This window comes from Arachis hypogaea, chromosome 1 (assembly GCF_003086295.3).
Source record: "Arachis hypogaea cultivar Tifrunner chromosome 1, arahy.Tifrunner.gnm2.J5K5, whole genome shotgun sequence".
NCBI lineage: Eukaryota > Viridiplantae > Streptophyta > Magnoliopsida > Fabales > Fabaceae > Arachis > Arachis hypogaea.
Window position 1 is genome coordinate 54,878,381 of NC_092036.1, and position 20,390 is coordinate 54,898,770.

The window sequence follows — 20,390 nt, forward strand, 5'->3', positions numbered from 1 at the left end:
CTTACATATTAAATGCAAGAAACCTAAACCATACGTTAGCCGATTTCCACATAGTGACCAAAACAATTTAATTAAAACCAAGACAGCTCCTCTAAAGCTCAATAAATTCTAGGCTCAGCTTCCTCCATGTTCCAATATTCACAATTTCTGATCTTTTTTATTAAAAATTAATTTATTGGCTTATTATTTGCTAATTTAACGGGGTTTACATTAGTTGCCTTAAGATAGGTTGAATTTGCATGAATGGTTGAATTGTTGTTGAGAATTACAGATATGAATGATGTGTGAATATTGATTGAAGATTGAATATGGAATGACTTTATATGATGGAGGTTGTGGTGATGATATGGAATGAATGGTAATTTATGACTTATAAGATGAGTATTGAATGATAAATATTGGTGTTAATGAGAATTGATGGAAATTGAGGATTTTTGATGTGATATTAGGTTGGATTTAAAATTGTTGAATGAATTGCTAAGGTGAGGAATGAATGATTTAGCAGTCAGAATGCCTGAGAAATAATTGAGAGGGGTGTGGTATTGATTTTGGGTGTTTTGGTATGGTAAAAATGTGTGTTTTGGTGCCGTGTATAGTATGCAGAATTTTATTATGAAAACTAACAATGGGAAGGTAAGGACAACTGCTCATAAGTACAAGCTTAGCTTCTATACAAAGACAGAGGTGGAAGTCCTTCTAATCGAGACTTTCACTTTTAACCCATTTAAATTTTGCCCCTTTGCTGACCTTGAGGCAAATGATTCAATGGATGGGAATTAGTTTTTTGGTACGTTACATCAACATACTTCTTATTTTGTTGAGATATGATCTTGGATTTTATTATAAGTTTAGATTTAAATGGCCTTACTGTGACATGCAGATTATATAGGAGAGGTTGTTGGAAAGGAAGAGGCTATGGGGATGATTACATGCACGGGTAAAGAAAGCAAGCGTATTGCACTACTGTTGGAAGACCTAGAGTAATATTTACTTTTTCCTCTCTCCTTTCAGTTGTACATTTTGTTTGTGTTTTGCAGTCATTTAATTTAGGCATATGCTGGATATTAAGTGTCCAAAAATACAGTTAGAATTGTATTATGCCTTTCATTCCAGGAAGCACAAGATTAAATGTACATTGTTTGGAGAATTAGTGGACCAAGTGCTTCCACCCTCGAGCGAGATGATGGGGAACCTCTTGCTGGATTGTGGGAAACATTGTGTCTTTAGAGGTCGGTAAAGATGACTGGTCCTATACGTCGTGTAAGACATGTCCAAAGAAAGTTCTAGAGAGCAAAGATAGGTACTGGTGTGATCATTGTCGGCGTGTAGGTTTCAAGGTTAGTTATTTTGTGTCCAGTCTTTGTTTGATCTTTTTAGGGTCTGCTTGATATCTGAATTATGAAATTTAGTGTAGTTGCATATGGCCATATTTTTATTGTTATCAATCATGTGCTACTGATATGTTATTCCAGGTATATGCTGCAAGTAATCGTGACTGATGGAAGCGGTTGTATAAAGCTCCTTTTATGGACCAAAGAAGCAGAGCTAATAGTAGGAAAGGCTGTTAAGAAAATTAAGGAGTTATCTGTAAGTCTAACTTATGGGAGTTTAAAATATTTTGTTTCTATATTGTATGTTTTCCAAACTGATAACAAAATTATTATGTCCACATAAAGAAGTGGGAAAAAGGAGAGTCGTATCCTAAGTCCTTGGATACTATTGTTGATAAAAGGTTCTTATTCAAACTTAATATCATCTATAAGAATATTAATGCCGTTGAAGGGGTATACAACATTATAAAGATTTCAGATGATGAGTACCTCATGTTCATTTTTGGTTCTACCAATTCTTCTTTCAATGCTTCTGTAAGTATAGCATGTTGCGATTGGAACTAGAACTTATTTGTGTTAAACAATTTATCGTTCAAACTAACATCTTGCCTTCAAATGATCTTGGTTCCTGCAGTGCTCTCAACATGTACCTAATACCTCTACAACTGAAACAGGTGATAATAGCAATGGACATGAGGCAGTTTCTCTGTCCAAGGTAAGAAGTTATTGTGTTTGTTTTATTGTTAAACACCTTATATAGAGATGATTGGACTTGATCAAGAGGTCACTCATGTTTTACTTGCTAATTCTTGAGTTTTCATCAAGAATAGGATTCAGCTGTTGAGAGCAACTGTGATAGCTCCTATGAGACTCCAGCCAAGAGGTCTTCTCTTGATATAGGTGATGGCTCGAAAGCAAAAGCACTTGTGTTTTTAGATGTGCAAGCATCAGCCAACAAGACTTTTAAGAGGAATTGTGCAAAAAAAAAGCTGGATTGAAATTTTTTTTATGTTAGTTATAGTGTTGGTGTGTTTAAAAAGTTGTAATGAGACCGATGTTTTCTTAGCATTCTAGCTTAGTATATATAGTAACTGCAATTCGGTAGTGATTATGTATTCACTATGGTTAATTAGTTTGCTTTTTTAACTGACAAATACTATGGTTGTCAAAGCCTTTAAACTTTACAAGTAAAATTTTCTATTTTACTATGTGTCAGAATATTCCTTGCACTTATTGCTCATTAACATGAATGCAACGTTACTTGATTTAGAGGATGTCTAACTCAACCATCATAATTAAACCAGTTCTTGCAAAAAAATTTTGCCATACTGCAAAGCTTTTTATCTTTAAACTAAATTAAAATAATTATTTGATGTTATCGTAAAATTTAATTTTAGATATTTAATTAATTTTTTATATTCTTTTTTTAGTACTTTCGGTACTCTTTAGTACTTTAATATAATTAATAAAATCATAATAGAAAACACCAAAAAATATATTCCATATAAAAAAAGAAATAAAAATAACAGTAATAAGTGTCTTATAAACAAAAAATAATTGAAGTTATAAAAAAATTAATAATATGCATAAGAGTGTATTAAAGAAAAAATGTTTTAAAAAAACAAAAAACACATGAATAATGAATGAAACAATTATTACTTAGTACTTTATACTTTCATCATGCATATTATATAATAATCTCCTTCGGACAATACATACAAGTAATGCTATATGAATTTCCATTTAGTGTATCATTGTTATATACATTAAACGATATATACTTTGTTGCTATTTATAGTACCTCAACTAAGTTAATTAGACCACTCTTCTGCATAACTAACAACTTTATATATTCCTTCAATTTCTTATGTGGCTCAATTTCATCTGATAAAAAACTCTTTAAAAAAATGTCCTGGACACAATAATGCAGAGTTAATTAAATATACTTCAAATTAAGATTTAGAGTTTTCATTGTGGTTTTGTTGTTTAATTTAAACTTGAACCTTTCATAATTAGTCTAGTTGAACTGAGCAGCACGGTATTTCAATTAATTACTAATTCAACTTTATTTAAATACATTGGAATGAAATGAAGAACTCAAACCTCTATCAAATTGTAATCCTATTTTGGTTGCTTCATTTATGGCATTCTAATTACATAGATAATTATCTATATATCCTATACTTAGATTTTTAAAATTTCACCTCATAATGTGTTGTCATGTCTAAGAAGTCCCTTCACCGATTTATTATAGAAATCTGACGTTATTAAACTAATGGAGGGCTTATCTGTTCATGTTAGAGGAACCAGATGGCAAGAAAAATTCTAAATGAAAAACACACTTCCCTCTTTGTAAAGTAGAACTCATTGGAAAGTAAATAAACCAAGCAAAGGATAGAATAGAGAATACACACACTTAAGCATGATTTCTTAGTCATGTCACCATTAACGGTGAATCTTCACCAAGATTATCTTTGATTATATTTGTAGCTAGAATTAAAACTCTCTTTATTGTCTTAAGATATGCCTTGGAAATGTTGAGATTTCATCTTTTTACTTTTGCGGATAATAAAACTCTACTTTCTCTCTATGAATTTTGCCATCATGACTACGAGATCAGTGTGATTATAACATACAAAATGTCAAAAGTGTATGAAAAGTTCATTGATTGCTAAAAATGGAACGTGCCAAAATACTATTTACTGAATGAGCATTAGAAGATGTTCAATGGGTTTCCTTGCCTCACTCAAATTGGCTTCACAAATTCTCACTCCACTGATAGTAGTAGAGATGAAAGTTGTTCTCACGATTTGTTGTGAGATATACTTTATTTTCCAACTTTCAATATTACCTAAAAAAGACTCATCAATATATGTATACTTGAATTTAAAGGAAATTAAATTCGGTAAATACATCTAAAAAATTCAATCATGTCATTAAAGTTAAACTCCTCTATACTCTTCTATAAATAAAAACCAGTCCTCACAGCAGAGGAACTCATCTCATATTCAGCTAAAATTTCTATCCCAAACAATCATATCTCTCTACTCCCCCAAATCTAATTTGTACAATCCTATTTTTCAAAAAGGATGAGTGACATTCCTCCAATTTCTCTTCCTCTGCCAGAATTTTCTGACGATATTCTCTTAGACATATTTCACCTTGCTGATGCTTCAACCATCTTGAATGCTCGTTGCACATCTCGCTACTGAAGATTGAAGCTTAGCAGCTATGAATTCGTGTCAATCATTGCTAAAAAGTGAAAATATCATGGCTACTCACTGATGTTGTATTTTTTCTATCCATCCTCTCTCCTGTAGTCACTTGATTGAGTTATGAGGATGGATTCTTCAAGTGGTTACACTGTTGCATTTCACTTTCCTTTTTTACTAACATACGAAGGTCGGTTCCAAATTATTGGCATTCAAAATGACATCTTCTGCATAAGATACTCCTCCATGGGAAGGAAGTCTTACCTGCTAGCTTGGAACCTTGTTACTAGAAGGTCCAAAATCATTCAAGATCCTGTTTATGTTTACAAACCTGACATGGTATATCTATATGCATTTCTGTACTATTCGTACACTCTTTATTATGCCATTGTGCATGTCTTCAAGCATAGTTCAGAAAGTACTGCATGCACACTAGCTATGTCTACAAGATTTACAAGAGACTGGCGTGTGGTAATGACATGTTCACCATATGTGCAAACTATAGATGCAACTTACGTTACACTTGATGGATGTATTTATTCGATAACATACTCGGATGAGGATGTTGAAAGAACAAACCCTTATATTGTGTGCTTCTCAATATTATCTAATACTTTTCAATAGATTTTTGTTCCAAAACAAGCTCTGGCTCATTACTACATGCTCATGATTCTCAACCAAAAGCTTTGCCTTGCTGCATTTGATCATGACGAGGAAGTATTCCACACTTCTATTTGGCATGCTCATGTTACCGAGGAAGATCCAACATGGACTAGGTTGTTCATGTATAATGGTATTGGTTCTCTCTTTACTCCTACTATGTTTGTTGATGAAGATATAATAAAAATCAAGACATTTTGAAACCGAGGGTGCAGATGAATCACACTTTTAGACTTTCATATCTGTCGATATACTCCAATGAATGACACAAGGAGAACTTTTCATTGGGTAGAATATGAAGATCAAGTAAGACTTAGGTCTCTGCATGTGTACTATGAGACAATATACCCAGTGTGAAGCCGATCTCATAGATTGCACTCAGTTTCAGCAAGGTTATAAGAAGACAGATGTTAGAATTCCTCTAAGTTACCTCTATTGTTTGTAATGATCTTAGTTTTAGGCCTAAGTATGGTGTATGTCTCATATTAGTCTTTAGTTTATGTCGTTAGTAATTAATCACATGGTCTAAGCGTCCTTATTAGTAGTACAAGGTATATATTAAATCTAATTATGTAGTGGCATGTTAATGCATTTTTTGTATGGCACATCTATTACAATGTCATGTAATTCAAAGGTTTGGTTGCTATGAAGTGATATGGATTAATGTTGTTACAATCACCTTAAATGCATTACTCATCATTGTCACTTAAAGTCACTCACTTTATGCTTGAATCATGAAGATGGGTTAAAAAAATGAATGATTTAGTCAATGTCATATATTGTTTGTTGAAGTTAATTTGAGGCAAAATACAGCATAGTAAAGAGAGCTTCATGTCATAGAATCTGCTATTTTTGGGAAAAAACTCATGGAAATTGGATTTCTCCTTATATGCCACTCACCATAAATTCTAATACAGAATTAATTTAATGGGAGCTTTATTTAGAACATGGCTCTGTAATGAGTGACAAAAATAGAATGCAAAGGACACACTAAAGCTACTAAACAAGACATGTCTATAAAAAAATTGTTAAATTAGTTTCGGATTTTGTGGTTGTTACACTTTACTAGCAAACAATATATTATTTGTATACGAGTCCATGAATGACTACTTTTCCATCACATACATTAATGAGGTTTACATCTTGGTTGGACTAATATTTCTCTAATTTTGCTAACATGCTTCCATTAGTTTACTATTTATCCAACTCTCTTTGTAGGAGAATAAAGTTAACAATATACATGAATTGGTTCAAACTAAGAAAGGACTTAGTATTTATTCAAAGAATCCTGTCAATTCTTTTGTTATACTAATTGGCTTAGGTATCAATGTGACAACAGAATGAAATAACCATGCCTTTCGAAGTAGCTTACATGCATTCAGTATTAATTTACTTTGTTGCAATTACATTTTTTGCTTTGATTAATATGAGCAATTCTTGATTTGATTAATATCAGGTTACAGAATAGTTTAAAAAAGAATTTGGTCTTAGTATATTGACCATGTTATTTTTTTTTCTTTTGAATATGGTTTCTCCCATCTATCTACGTAAATGGATAAGTAATAGTTGCTGAAATTCATATATATCGACACATTTGTACAAATAAAAATGTAAGCAAATAGATTTTTCACAAATTAGAACTAACCCAAAACAAAAATGTTCAAAATAAAGTAAATTAAAAAATGTGAATTTCTTTATTGTAAAATAAGACTAGGTCTTGACTACCATTGTTTGGGATTATATTTAAGTCATTATTTTTGTTTATATTATCCACAAGATTAAGAATTTTGTGAGACAATTTACTTATTGATACGGGAGTGTCATACTATGAGAATTCATATGTTACAATTTTTTAAGAATAAAAATTATTAATGTCATCTCTTATGATTGATATGCAACTCCTTTAATAAAAAGATTCATTTTTAATGTTGTTTTTAACTTATTGAAAGTTGAATATAAGTGTAATATCATCAAATTTATAATTTAAAAAATCACCTAAATATATAAATTTAATTAAATAAATATGTGATTTTTTTATACTATTAATACCTGAAAATTGAATTCTATGTTTTTCTTCCATTGATTCAAAAAGTAAATTATTCAATCATATTTTTTGGTTAATTTATACTATAAATCTCTCTAATTAGTTGGTATGATAAACTAGATTACATGCATTAAGTATTAGTTTTCATGCTGCTAAAACTTTGTTGCATCCTCAATTGATTTACAAAAAGTCCCAAATATATCTACAGATAAAGGCAAATATAAGCCATTCCAAACCAAGGTTACACTAAACTTTAAACCATATGTACTCCTTGAAAGAAAATTTCTCTGTCACATGACTTAAGCTTAATATAGAGGATAAGATTTAATTGCAAACATAGTTAATTTCTAAAGTCTGTACATGGATAATCTAATTAAACATACAAAAGGTTGCACTCCATCTTGGACCTTACATTTTCTATAGTACAAAGTAATGTCATTTCAACTCTCAATCTCAGTATATATTAAATTATACATGCCAAGAGCTGCACCAAAAGAATGGACTATGTTTAGTCTCAGCGTTGTAATCAAAGATATCAGCCACTACTTTTCTGTAGCAGTGAAAAATGCGGCTTTGTGCCAATTAAGTGCAACTAACGTAATAAACTATTCATTTCCTATATTTCTCCCTAAAAAGCTACGGATGTGGCCTCCACATCGAAGCAACCAAACCATGGGGTCACGCGTGAACTTCATCTGAACCACAACATAAAGATTCCAATTGCATTTCTATTCTTAAATGTAAAATGGCATAAATATCACTAATTCTCATAAACACCATACAATTATCTTCAACTACTTTTGAACCTTTTTTTCCTGAGCATTCAGATCTCCAGCATTGAAACACAACATGAGAGAGACAGCAAAATCTTCTCAATGCCAAAGAAGCTAGGTGGAACAGATTTGAAAAGCTAACTGGAAAAAAAAAAGAAAGCTAATGGATTCCCACCACAAAGGTGCTTCTGACGTATATGTTTAGATTGGATGAAACAATTTCACTGTTACCTATATGCTCTGTTTGTAGATTACCAAGCTTTATCTCATATGTGCTAACATGTTGCAGAAAATAATGAAGTAGCACAGGACCTTCTGCAGAAGCAAGATCTATCCACAATGCATCAATCTTCTGAGTATGTGTCTCAACAATGGCAACATAGAACCCCCTTCAAGTAGCAGCTTTTATCTTTGCTACAAGGTATGTCATGTTCGTGATTTATATATATAGGAAAAATAATTAACGCAAAATAATAACTAATGTTGTCTTCAGTTATATTGTATATATCTTTCCATTGCTTATTATTTTTTCAGATAAATCTTCTAATTATGTTGTAAAGTAAACTTTCTTGCTTTAACAATTGGGTACCCCAACTAATTAGAGAAGCCTATCATGTTGAATTGTCACAAAATGACATCTTTGAGTTACGGCCACTCCATCATGTTATTCTTAATTGTTTTTGTTAGCTAATGAAGGTTACCCAAAACATGCATGTTTCATACTCCAACTATAACTCAATCGATCCAATTTCTTTAAACCCATCAACCAGTGCCACCTTTAAAAATAAGTTAATATCACAATTGGCCATTTCAATAATTTTGGACACCACTAACCAACCACTGAGTATAGAGTTTTTGAACATTCCTCACAATTTCTCGGGTTTAGATTCCTCCATTACAAGGAGAACAACTCAAGGTTTGGAGACTTACAAATTTTATGCACGTTGTTAATGTTTAACAAAGAATCCAATTGTAACCAAAATATATACACTATTTGTTTATAGGTGCAAAAAACATGATGCAACCAACTTTGTATCCAAGTCATTGATGCTGCTATGCTTAAAAGCCTTCAAGAAGTGTGGGCGCAAGCCGACACATTCTGATTCCATCTTCACATGACCTTACCAATGAAAAATCATCCTTGCTACCAATAAATTCTCATCTGCTTGCAACCGATGGTACAAATCTCTTTCCATTCTTTTTCACAATTCTTCAACATAAATTATCCTTAGCGATGTCAATGTATTTGTTGAATGGTATCAAAGAACAAAATGATGAAACCACAATATTTCCTTTTCAGATCCAACAATATCCCAGGAGATTCCTTCAAACGAAAGTCAAAGTGGTGTCATTTTCGCCAGGTCTTACAGAGGTCTAGCATTGACATGCGAGGTGCTTAATGCCTCATTAGATGGTAGAGCCAACTTAGAATCAACCACCCTGTATACCTCCATCTCATTTCAACCCAGTGAAGGTTACATTTAATTTTTTTTAAATAGGCTACTTATTCATGTACACAAATATATAAAAGTTTCACTCGGCAAAGTATTTCAAAGAATGCTTAACGGCAAATCAAAAGCATGTACAACTTTTTCTCATGAAGAACATAATTGGTTCTGCAGTGCATTTTCCCAATCCAGATGAAGCCATTAGAGATGATGCACATGAATTTCATACTAGAACAATTACCAGTTCTCGTTTAGGTAACCAACAAAATCTTGGAGAATCTCTTCCCGGTAACAAAATTAGAGCATCTGTTCTAAATATTGAGATGTGAGCTAGCAAAATATTCATTCATTATAACATAGTTAATTGAATCTTTTGAATTTAGCAGACTTGGAATGCACAACTAGCAACATATAGTCGAACCTAACACTGAATGAAACATTGCACACAAGTACAACTGACGTCTCTAATACAGGTTTGTGCTTTTTGAGTAAATTTTTGCCACACCCGACTTTTCGATGATAGACCTGTCTACCGTAAAAGGATTTGAGAATCTAACTTTCAAGCTTTGAAATGTCTCAATATAACCATTAAACTTATGAAATTATCAGCTTCATTTATTAAGATATAAGATTAAAATAGGTAAAGCTTGCTATTGAGTTCATTTACATAGTTCAATTCGCAGATTCACCACGAAAGTTATATTATCATTATTTTACATTCCATTTATTTAACAAGCACGCATCATTTACTTTATCTTATATTGTTGCGAAACTGAAAATTAATTAGCTATATAGTTAGGAGAGGATCCAAAATTGTTTTGAAAAGGGGCCAAAAAAAATATTTATTTAATTAAATATTGTATTATATAATTGATGATATCATTTTATTATTTTTATTTTTAATAAAAAGTTATTAATAAGTACTATATTAAAATAGAAAGTTCTACTCCAAAATAATAATGTCATATATGATATCATTTATAATAACTAAAATTCTAATTTTTATTCTTTATTATTATAAAGAATATAACATGAATAATATAGATCAGTTATTTTTATATTTTTTATATATGAGTATAAAATAATTTAGCAAACAAAATATGTAAAATATTCATATTAATATATAATTTATTTAAGATGTTATTAATTTAATATCGTAAGAAAATAAATAAATGTTGAAATAATGTAATTTATATGTGTATACTTTTTTACCATTAAATTAGAATTTGTCATAAAAATTAAAGTATTTTTTATATGATAATAGATTTGAAAGGTAAGGAAAAAATTAAAAACATAAAAAGAATAATATAAAATAATTCATTAAAGCAAATGGTTAATGAAAAAATGAAAAATTGAAAGAACAATTAAAAAAGATTTATGGATAAAAAAGATTGTTCTAAAAGATATAATGCACTACTAATGTTCAAAATATAACAATTGGAATTTGTACCTTAGTCATGGGACAGAAAAAGCTCAATTTTAAAGTTGAATATATCGTCATATAATATATAAAAGTTTTAAATCCTTTCGGCCGGGAAGGGGGGAGCGTGGCCCCACTGGCCCCCTTTAAATTTTCCCCTGCATATAGTTAAAGTATACATTAATCTTAAATATGTGTCATATATTAAAAGTAGATTGCAAAATATTGATTTAAGTTTTCGGACTCAATTCCATTTAATTATTCAACTAATTTCTAATAAACACTTAAATTTATTTTACTATTTTAACATTTTGAATCGATTTCTGGATTTAAAAAACGAGTTTTTGTAATTAAAGTTATTTAAGACTACATCTTAATTTTTTGAAAAACTTTATTTTTATTTTGCGTAAACTGCTATACATTGTCATCTCATGCTACTTTCCTTTGCTAATTCCTTTTCCTTTTTCATAGATTTTTGGGATATCGGAGATCCCAACTATACTTGCCAATATTCCAAAGCTCTATTCTGGTATGAAGAGCGCATAGAAAAGCATTACAATCCTAAATTACCAAAGTTCAGCCTATGCTGCCGACAAGGTCAAGTTCAACCCTATGATGCAAGATCCTCCTGAGCCATTGAGGAGGCTTTACTTTGATAATAATCAAAAGGCCAAATATTTTCGATCAAATATTAGAAGCTAGAATAGTATGTTCGCTTTCACATCATTTGGAGGCAAGATATACAGGTCGATTAATGAAAGTCGTGGACCCCCAACGTTTGTTTTGCACAGTCAAAACTATCATTTAATGGGGAGCTTGCTTCCACCGAATGGAGGAATAGCAAAATTTGCACAATTATACATATATGACACCGAAAATGAGATAAAAAATAGAATACATGCTGTGAGGTAAATTTAATACATTTTAATTAAATTTTGGAATAAAGAAAGTATGATTTGGTTAAAATGTTATACACACGGTCATGTTAACATCCTTTTTTGCTGATTCTTTGTAGCTCAAAGGATAAATTGAACAAGCTCCATGCGGATATAGTCTCTACTATCAAGACTATCTTGGACGATCATAATGTCCTTGCAAAGTCTTTTCGACTTGCTCACGATGCACTCGCAGAGAATGCTGCCGATTCAGTTTGTCTATGACTCATAGGCAAAAGAGGACAAGATGGAAGGAGATACAATTTGCCTTCGGTATCTGAGGTTGCTACCTTAATTGTCAGGGATTTTTTATGGATCCACAAAAGAACGAGATATTATTATCGAAACTAAGTCGGGAGCACTTCAAAGAATAATAGAGCTCCACCCATCTTATCTAGGCTTACAATATCCTCTTTATTCCCCTCTGGTGAAGATGGATGGAGAGAAGATATTGTGTTGAATCGAGTTAAGAAAAACCCAATAGAGGAAGACAAGCATGTCACAATGCAGGAGTTTTTCGCATTTCGAATCCAAGATCGGGGTTCACACAATGGTGTCCTTTTACAATCCTATCGCTTATTCCTACAGTTCTTAGTTGATGCCTTCTCAATGGTTGAAAGTGCTAGGTTGAAATACATTTACACCCACTAAATCGATTTTAGAGCTGAGATATACCATGGGCTTCGAGATGTTGTATTCAACAGTGAGACAAATGATGCTTCAAAAGGAAAGAGAATTATACTACCAGCAACATTTACTGGTGGCCCAAGATACATGATACAAAATTATCAAGATGCTATGGCAATATGCAGATGTGTTGGTTATCCAGATTTATTCATCACCTTTACTTGCAATTCGCAATGGGATGAAATACAATGGTACTGTGCAAAACATAAAGTCAAACCAGAGGACAGGCCAGATATGGTTTGTAGACTATTCAAAGTAAAACTGGACAAGATGATTAAGGATCTTAGATACAACAAATTATTCGGGGCGACAAAATCTGGTATGCAACTTAAATATATCTTTCGAATTTTTATTGCTACCATGAAAACACTTCATCATATCTTAGCTTAGTGGTGTTAATACCATTGAGTTTTCGCCATTTTTCTCCGTTATCTATACAATAGAATTTCAAAAGCGAGGGCTCACACACGCACATATACTACTATTCTTGCATGAACAAGATAAATATCCAACTCCGGAAGATATAGACAAAATTATTTGTGCTAAAACTTCAGATCCTAATGTGGACAATGCATATTACAAAACTGTGAAGACTTTTATGCTACATGGTCCATGTGGTATTAGCAGGCCAACTTTGCCTTGCATAGATGAAGGGCGTTGCATACGTCATTTTCCTAAGAAGTTTAATGAAGTTATCACGGTAGACGAAGATGGTTACCCAGTTTATAAGTGTCAAAACAATGGAGGCACAATCGAAGTATCAGGAATTCATCTTGACAACAGGTGTGTTGTGCCACATAATAGATTGTTGTTAGTGAAGTACCGTGCTCACATTAATGTCGAATGGTGTAACCAGTCAAGATCTATTAAGTATTTATTCAAATATGTAAACAAAGGGAGTGATCGTGTTACAACCTCTTTTTGCAATTACACCACCGATGAAAAACTAACTAAAGAAGTTGATGAAGTGAAAATGTTTTACGATTGCCGATATATATCTCCCTATTAAGCTGCTTGGAGGATATTTTCCTATGACATTCACTACAGGAATCCATCCGTGGAAAGGCTTAGCTTTCATTTGACAGATCAACAACATGTTGTCTTTACAGATGACGAATTATTATTTGAAGCAGTTGCAAAGGCGACTGTTAAAGAGTCCATGTTTCTAGCTTGGTTTACAGCAAACAAAGAATATGCTATAGCTAGAGAACTAACCTACAACGAGTTGGGCACCCAGGAAAAGTCATCAAGTCATTGGAAGGATGATCTTTGTTCCACCATCATCTATTGAGCTCTATTATTTAAGGTTGTTAAATATTATAAAGGGACCAACAAGCTATGCAGACATTCGAACTTACAATGGTGTTATTTACTCATCATTTTGAGATGCATGCTATGCATGCGGCTTGCTTGATGACGACAAAGAATACATTTATGCTATTGAGGAAGCAACTCATTGGGGCTTGGGTCATTATTTGTGAAAGTTGTTTGCGACTCTATTATGGTCTAACTCAATGGTGCGTGATGAACGAGTTTCTCGCGCAGTCTAGAATTTCACAAATAAATCCTTGTTAAAAGTATAGCTTCTAAACCGACAAAGAATCTCTTTCGTGCAAAAGTTTTGGTTGTCACAAGTAACAAACCCCTAATAAAATTGATAACCAAAGTATTTAAACCTCGAGTTGTCTCTCAAGGAATTGTAGGGAAGTGTTCTTATTATTGGTTATGAGTTGTGTAAATTAGGGTTTTGGGGATGAGAAAATTGCAGAGAAAATAAATAATAATAATAAAAAGCCTTGATTAGGAGAAGATTGATCTGAAGTTCTATCCTTGTTGGATTTTCCAAGATTAATTAGTAATAGGTTGTTGTTCTACTTAGTTATCCTTTACTGAGTAAAAGAAAGTCAAGTAAGTTGGAAGCCAATTTCTATTCACAAATCCTAATCCTCTCCCTTGGGAAGGATTAGCGTTAGTAACTAGAGAGCTGACCAACAACTTCCAATTGCCAATTAACTCTTGCGTATTTCAACTCAAGGGTCTCAAATATTAATCAACTCCAAAGTTAAATTAAAAGCCTACTCCACTGACATGGATGCCAATTCCGCATTCATGAAAAGAGAGTAGAAAGAAGACATGATAATTAGAATAAAATTAGAAGTAATTAAATAAATAATAAAATTAAATTCATAAAAGCAATCCAATTGAAACTCTGAACAAAGATTAAGGATATGGAAGAATAAGTAACCAGTAAGGAAACAAACTAGAATGATGAAGTCTTCAATGGAAGTAGTGACTCTGTAAATATCTAATCCAAAAGCATAAAACTAGGAATCCTAAATCCTAGAGAGAAGAGAGAGCCTCTCTCTCTAGAAACTACATCTAAATTATGAAAAGTGAATAATGAGAAGTGATCCCCCTGATTCCTCTACTTTTCAGCCTCTAATCTATATTTTTTGGGCTTGAAATTGGGTCGGAAATAGCCCAGAAATCACTGGATGCGAACTCCAACACGCTAATTTTCGTCAATACAATGCGTGCGCGTGAAGCACGCGTGCGCGTTGTCTAGCTGTATGGCCACTATGGAAAATTATATATTATTTTGAAGCCCCAGACATTACCTTTCCAACGCAACTAGAACCGCCTCATTTGGATCTTTGTAGCTCAAGTTATGACCGTTTGAGTGAGAAGAGGTCAGGCTGACAACTTTAGTAATTCCTTCAATTTCTTGTATTCCTTCCACTTTTGCATGCTTTCTCTCCATCCTCTAAGCCATTCCTGCCCTTTAAACCCTGGAAACACTTAACACACATATCACGGCATCGAATGGTAATAAGAGAGGATTAAAAATAGTGAACTAAAGGCCAAAGAAGCATGTTTTCAATCATAGAACAAAATCAGGAAGGAAAATGTAAAACATGCAATTTACATGAACAAGTGTGAGAATAGTGGATAAAATCCACACAATTAAGCACAAGATGTACCATAAAGTAGTGGTGCATCAAATCTCCTTACACTTAAACATTAGCATGTCCTCATGCTAAGCTCAAGAGAAACTATAAGAGTGAAGAGGAATGGTAGGATGTATAAAATATAACCTATTTATATGAATGCAACTAGATGCAAAATGCTTTTACCTACTTGGTTAAAAGTAAACAAATCCTTCAAGAAGAAATATAAACTGGATCTCACTAATTCAAATCGTAAAATAAGGTACAAGTAAACTTGCAAAAGAAACTAGCTCATGAAAGCCGGGAACAAGGAATCGAGCATCGAACCCTCACTGGAAGTGTATACACTCTAATCACTCAAGTGTTTGAGGTTCGATTCTCTCAATTCTCTACTAACCTTGCTTTCTAAGACTTGCTCTTCTTCTAACAATCAACAAAAATTTAATGCACCAATACACAAACCAAGAGGTCTTTTGAGGGTTGTAACAGGGTCAAGGTCAAGGTAGGATTGTATTTGGTCAAGTGGACTAAAATCTGAATCCTTAATTAACCTAAACTTCTCACCTAACTTAGGACAATCCATATAATCATAATATAAAATCAATAACTACCCATTAACTGTGTTTACTATATATTTATGCATTCCAAGTTTTGAGTACAGTACATATGCATTGCTATCGCCATTTACCTTGGGGCATTTTGTCTCATTTTTATTATTATTTTTTTGCTCTTTTTCTTTTCTTTTTCTCTTTTTTTCTTATTATTCCAATTCAATAAGAGATCTCAATATTATGCCTTGAAGAGGACTCGAACCTCCACGCTCTTTAGCACGAGATTTTGAGTCTCGCGTGTTAGACCACAAAGAAGCTATAATATCGCATTTAAGTTGGGCCAGCCTGTTTCTGGGGTTCCATACTTTGGGACTTTATGTCCATAATGATGTCATGCTTGCTTTTGGCACTCCGGAAAAACAAATCTTGATCGAACCCATATTTGCCCAATGGATACAATCTGCGCATGGTAAAACTTCATACGGCTTCGATGTACTGTTATTTATTTTTTCTCCTTTCAATGCATATGATTAAGGTATTGAATGCATAAACATGTTCTTAATATTTTTCACATTTTCACACAAAGTCTAACATACTCAATTCCCAAACCAAACGTTTCCAAACCCACTTTTCCCACACTTAATTCATGAGCACTTTCACTAGTCTAAGCTAATCAGGATTCAAATTAAGGACATTATTATTTTTCGCTTAGAGTTAGTGATGAGCTAAAGTAAAGAACAAAGGGGTAAAATAGGCTCAACTTTGGTTTGCAAAGGATAATAAAAGGTAAGGCCATATGGGTATGTAAGCTTAGTGAAATAAGGCCTCAATCATGTAAGTGTATGCATACATTAAACCATGGAAATATAGAATCAAGCAAGATATAGATCACAATTTTAGAGAGAACAACACACACCAAAATAAAATATTGGTTGATAAGATACAACCAATCAAATAGGCTCAAAATCTCACTGGTTTTGTGTGTTCGAGCTCTAAAACCATGTTCCAAATTAAATATCTTCAAACAAGTTTAACAAAAGTTTTAATTCAAATTAGTGAAATGCTATAAAAAGTTTCTTGAAAAGAAAATGTCACTTTAACCAAGGAGTGGTAAAATAAGCACAAAATCAAGCAAACATGGAATCAAATACAAACAAAGAAAAAATAAAAATTTGTGTTGAAAAGAAAGTGACTAACCCACGGAGATCGGTATCGACCTTCCCACACTTAAAGATTGCACCGTCCTCGGTGCATGCTAAGATGTGCAAGTGGAAGGGTCGCTCCAACTGATGCTTTTTCTCTAAGGATTGTGCGGCAGACTTGTTTATTGCTCCAGTTAGAAACTTTTTCTTTTCCCTCTAGGTGGTCATTTTAAAAGAAGAGAAAAAGAAAGGGAAAGAACCCACAAACAAAGATATGAAAATAAATAAAACATATGTGAGTTAATGCTAAATAATAAAGGTCTTAACTACATGGTAGCTACAACATGTAAGTGAGAAAATAATAGAAGCACAGGGCATATCAACTAGATAGCAAACAAGTCAAGGTGCACCCAAAATAATGCAAAAAATATGCAACAGTTGAGTAAGAGAATTTTAACACCAGTGAAAAACAACAAGTATAGAAAAGAAAGGGAGAAGAAAAGGAAGAAGAAAGGAAGGAGGAAAGAATACGAAAGGAGAGAAGAAAGGAGTAAGATGGAAAACAGAACGTGACGTGTACGCGTGGTTGAGCAGAATCACAAATGACGCGTAAGCGTCGGTCATGCGTATGTGTGACCACTCATCGTGCGAGACGCGCGATTCCAGTACAGTGGCAGCAATTTTCGGCCAAATACTGCATTGACGCCGATTTTCTATCCACGCATATGCGTCGCTGATGCTTATGCGTGGATGTGCTAATTTGCAGGCGACGCGTACCATGGGGAACGCGTACGCGTGACCGCTGGTTGTGCTAGACGCACGATTCCAGCGCAATTTGCTGCCCGTTTTGTATTTTGTGCGCACATACACCCGACGCGTACGAGTCAGTGACGCTTGCGCGTCGTAGGCACTTTTTTTTATGCAGAATGCAGGTGATGATGCATGATTCATGAACTGACATAGATAGATAAGAGAAAAAATAAAACTAAGAATGAAAAGGGATGATCATACCATGGTGGGTTGTCTCTCACCTAGAACTTTTAGTTAAAGTCCTTGAGTTGGACATTGGATGAGCTCCTTGTCATGGTGGCTTGTGCTTGAACTCGTCCAGGAATCTCCACCAATGATTGTACTTCCAGTAACCTCCGGGTTCCCAGATTAGGCGCATAACACCTTCAAGCAAGTGTAAGCAAGTGACAAGACCCCAAAAGTATTGATTTTCAGAATGAATTCCGGGGTCCCAAACCATGCTTTTACACCCGTCTTCTTGTTGATCATCAGTGTGCCATTCGGGTGGTAAGCAGTTTGAGTTCTCATTAAAGCGGCCAAACAACATCCTAGACCCATTCAGTGGGGCTCTACACCAATCCTTGCACTTCAATTTGGAGCATGCAACCATATTGAACCTTGCAGGACAACTCTTACCACTAACAATTTTTCTCTTACTCTTAATACCACAAAGAGCTCTGAGTTGACCATCCGTCTCAAGTAAGCCATATTCAAGTGGGATGATAAAGCTTAGAGATAAGATGTTTACCCACTTGAATGAAAGGATGGATGGTGATGGCTTGGGGAAGGGTGTTTCCAATAGTCTTGCAAGCTCCACTCCCTTGTATTCTTCCTGGATAACTTCCACCTCTTTGTAAGCTTCTTCAATTTCAACCGCGCCCTGATCAAAATCTTTTAATTCTTCCCCGTCACTCAAGTCATAAGTTGGAGGTCGAGAAAAGTCTACCTCCACATCATCTTCAGATTCACTTGGAGAAGGATCTTCAAACTCAAGGGGTTCAATTGTGGATGCAAGTTCATCACTAGGAGGGCTTGATTCATGATTATCATCACCAAGGGAACTTGTTTCTTGTTTCATTCCATCTAATTCTTTATAAGGAGCATGCCTTGGAGGCTGTGCACTATCCTCCTCAACATCAATTTCAAGTGTCTTGGAGGGAGGCTCTATGACTTGACTTTCCCATGGAGGTTCCGCATCTCCTAAGTCTTCAACCACTTTCTCTTTAACTATTGCGGTTTCGTCCAGTTGTTTTAGTATAAAATCGTACTCCTCCTTGATAATTTCCTTTCTATGATAACTCCCTTCAACTACTCCTTCATCTTCAAGGGTCTCTCCTACCTCCACATTTTGGGCCTCCTCTTGCTCCTCTGGAAATAAGGCTGCGTGTAACCGATCCATTGTGATTGTGTCCCTAAGACGATCCCTTCTCTCTTGTTCTATGTCAATAACATCATTGGGATCATGTTGCTCTTGAATTGATGGATGTGGGTGCTCTTCCATGGATGGTGGTGATGGGATGGAGAGATCATTCTGTGGTTGAAAAGGAAGTGCACTAGAGCTTAAGGGTTGATTGTTGGAGGTATTGGATGATCAAATCTGGGAGACAAGGGCTTGTATAGCGGAGGTCAGACCGGTAAGTGTGCTTTCGATGGTCTTTTGTCCTTGTGCAAAAGATTGAAGCATCTCGTCCTAAGAAGAGGAAAGGGGAAATTGTTGTGAAATTGGGGTGGTTCTATGTATGGTTCATATGGTGGTTGGTATGGTGGATAAGGACTAGGGTCATATGGGGGTGTTTGGTGGTAAGGGCTTGTGAGTATGGTGGTTCAAAGTCATGTTGAGGAGGGGGCTCACAGGTATAGTGTGGTGGGTGTTGATTGTCTCGGAAAGATCCACCATAACCATTGTCTTGATATGCATCACAGAATGGTTGTTGATAGTCCATTGGAGGTGGTTGTTGCCAAGAGGGTTGATCAAATCCTTGTGGCTCCTCCCATCTTTGATTCTCCCATCCTTGATGCATATTCCCATTGTAATCTCCCCTTCTTGCAACATAATTGTAACCAAACTCATTGCCAAAGGGTGAGACTTGATAGTAGCTAAAGTAAATAAAAGCAAAAACTAGTAAAAATAAGCAACTAATTCCTAAACTAACAAAAACTAGCAAACAAGAAAAAAGCAAATATTTATAATAACCAATAATAAGGTACACATTTGCAACTCCTCGGCAACAGCGCCATTTTGACGAACAGGTTTTCTCGCGCGGTCTAGAATTTCACAAATAAATCCTCGTTGAAAGTATAGCTTCTAAACCGATAAAGAATCCCTTTCGTGCAAAAGTTTTGGTTGTCACAAGTAACAAATCCCTAATAAAATTGATAACCGAAGTATTTAAACCTCGAGTTGTCCCTCAAGGAATTACAAGGACATGTTCTTATTATTGGTTATGAGT

At 34.1% G+C, this 20,390-nt stretch overlaps 1 protein-coding gene across 1 annotated transcript; it reads left to right on the forward strand.

Moving 5' to 3' along the window:
• Positions 1-625: 625 nt before the first annotated feature.
• Positions 626-2,329, forward strand: LOC112727480 (uncharacterized). The gene is made up of 7 exons (XM_072231130.1): positions 626-633; positions 881-937; positions 1,051-1,233; positions 1,473-1,587; positions 1,677-1,865; positions 1,966-2,046; positions 2,162-2,329. The coding sequence occupies exons 1-7, from the start codon at positions 626-628 to the stop codon at positions 2,327-2,329; spliced, it is 801 nt and encodes a 266-aa protein (XP_072087231.1).
• Positions 2,330-20,390: the final 18,061 nt, after the last annotated feature.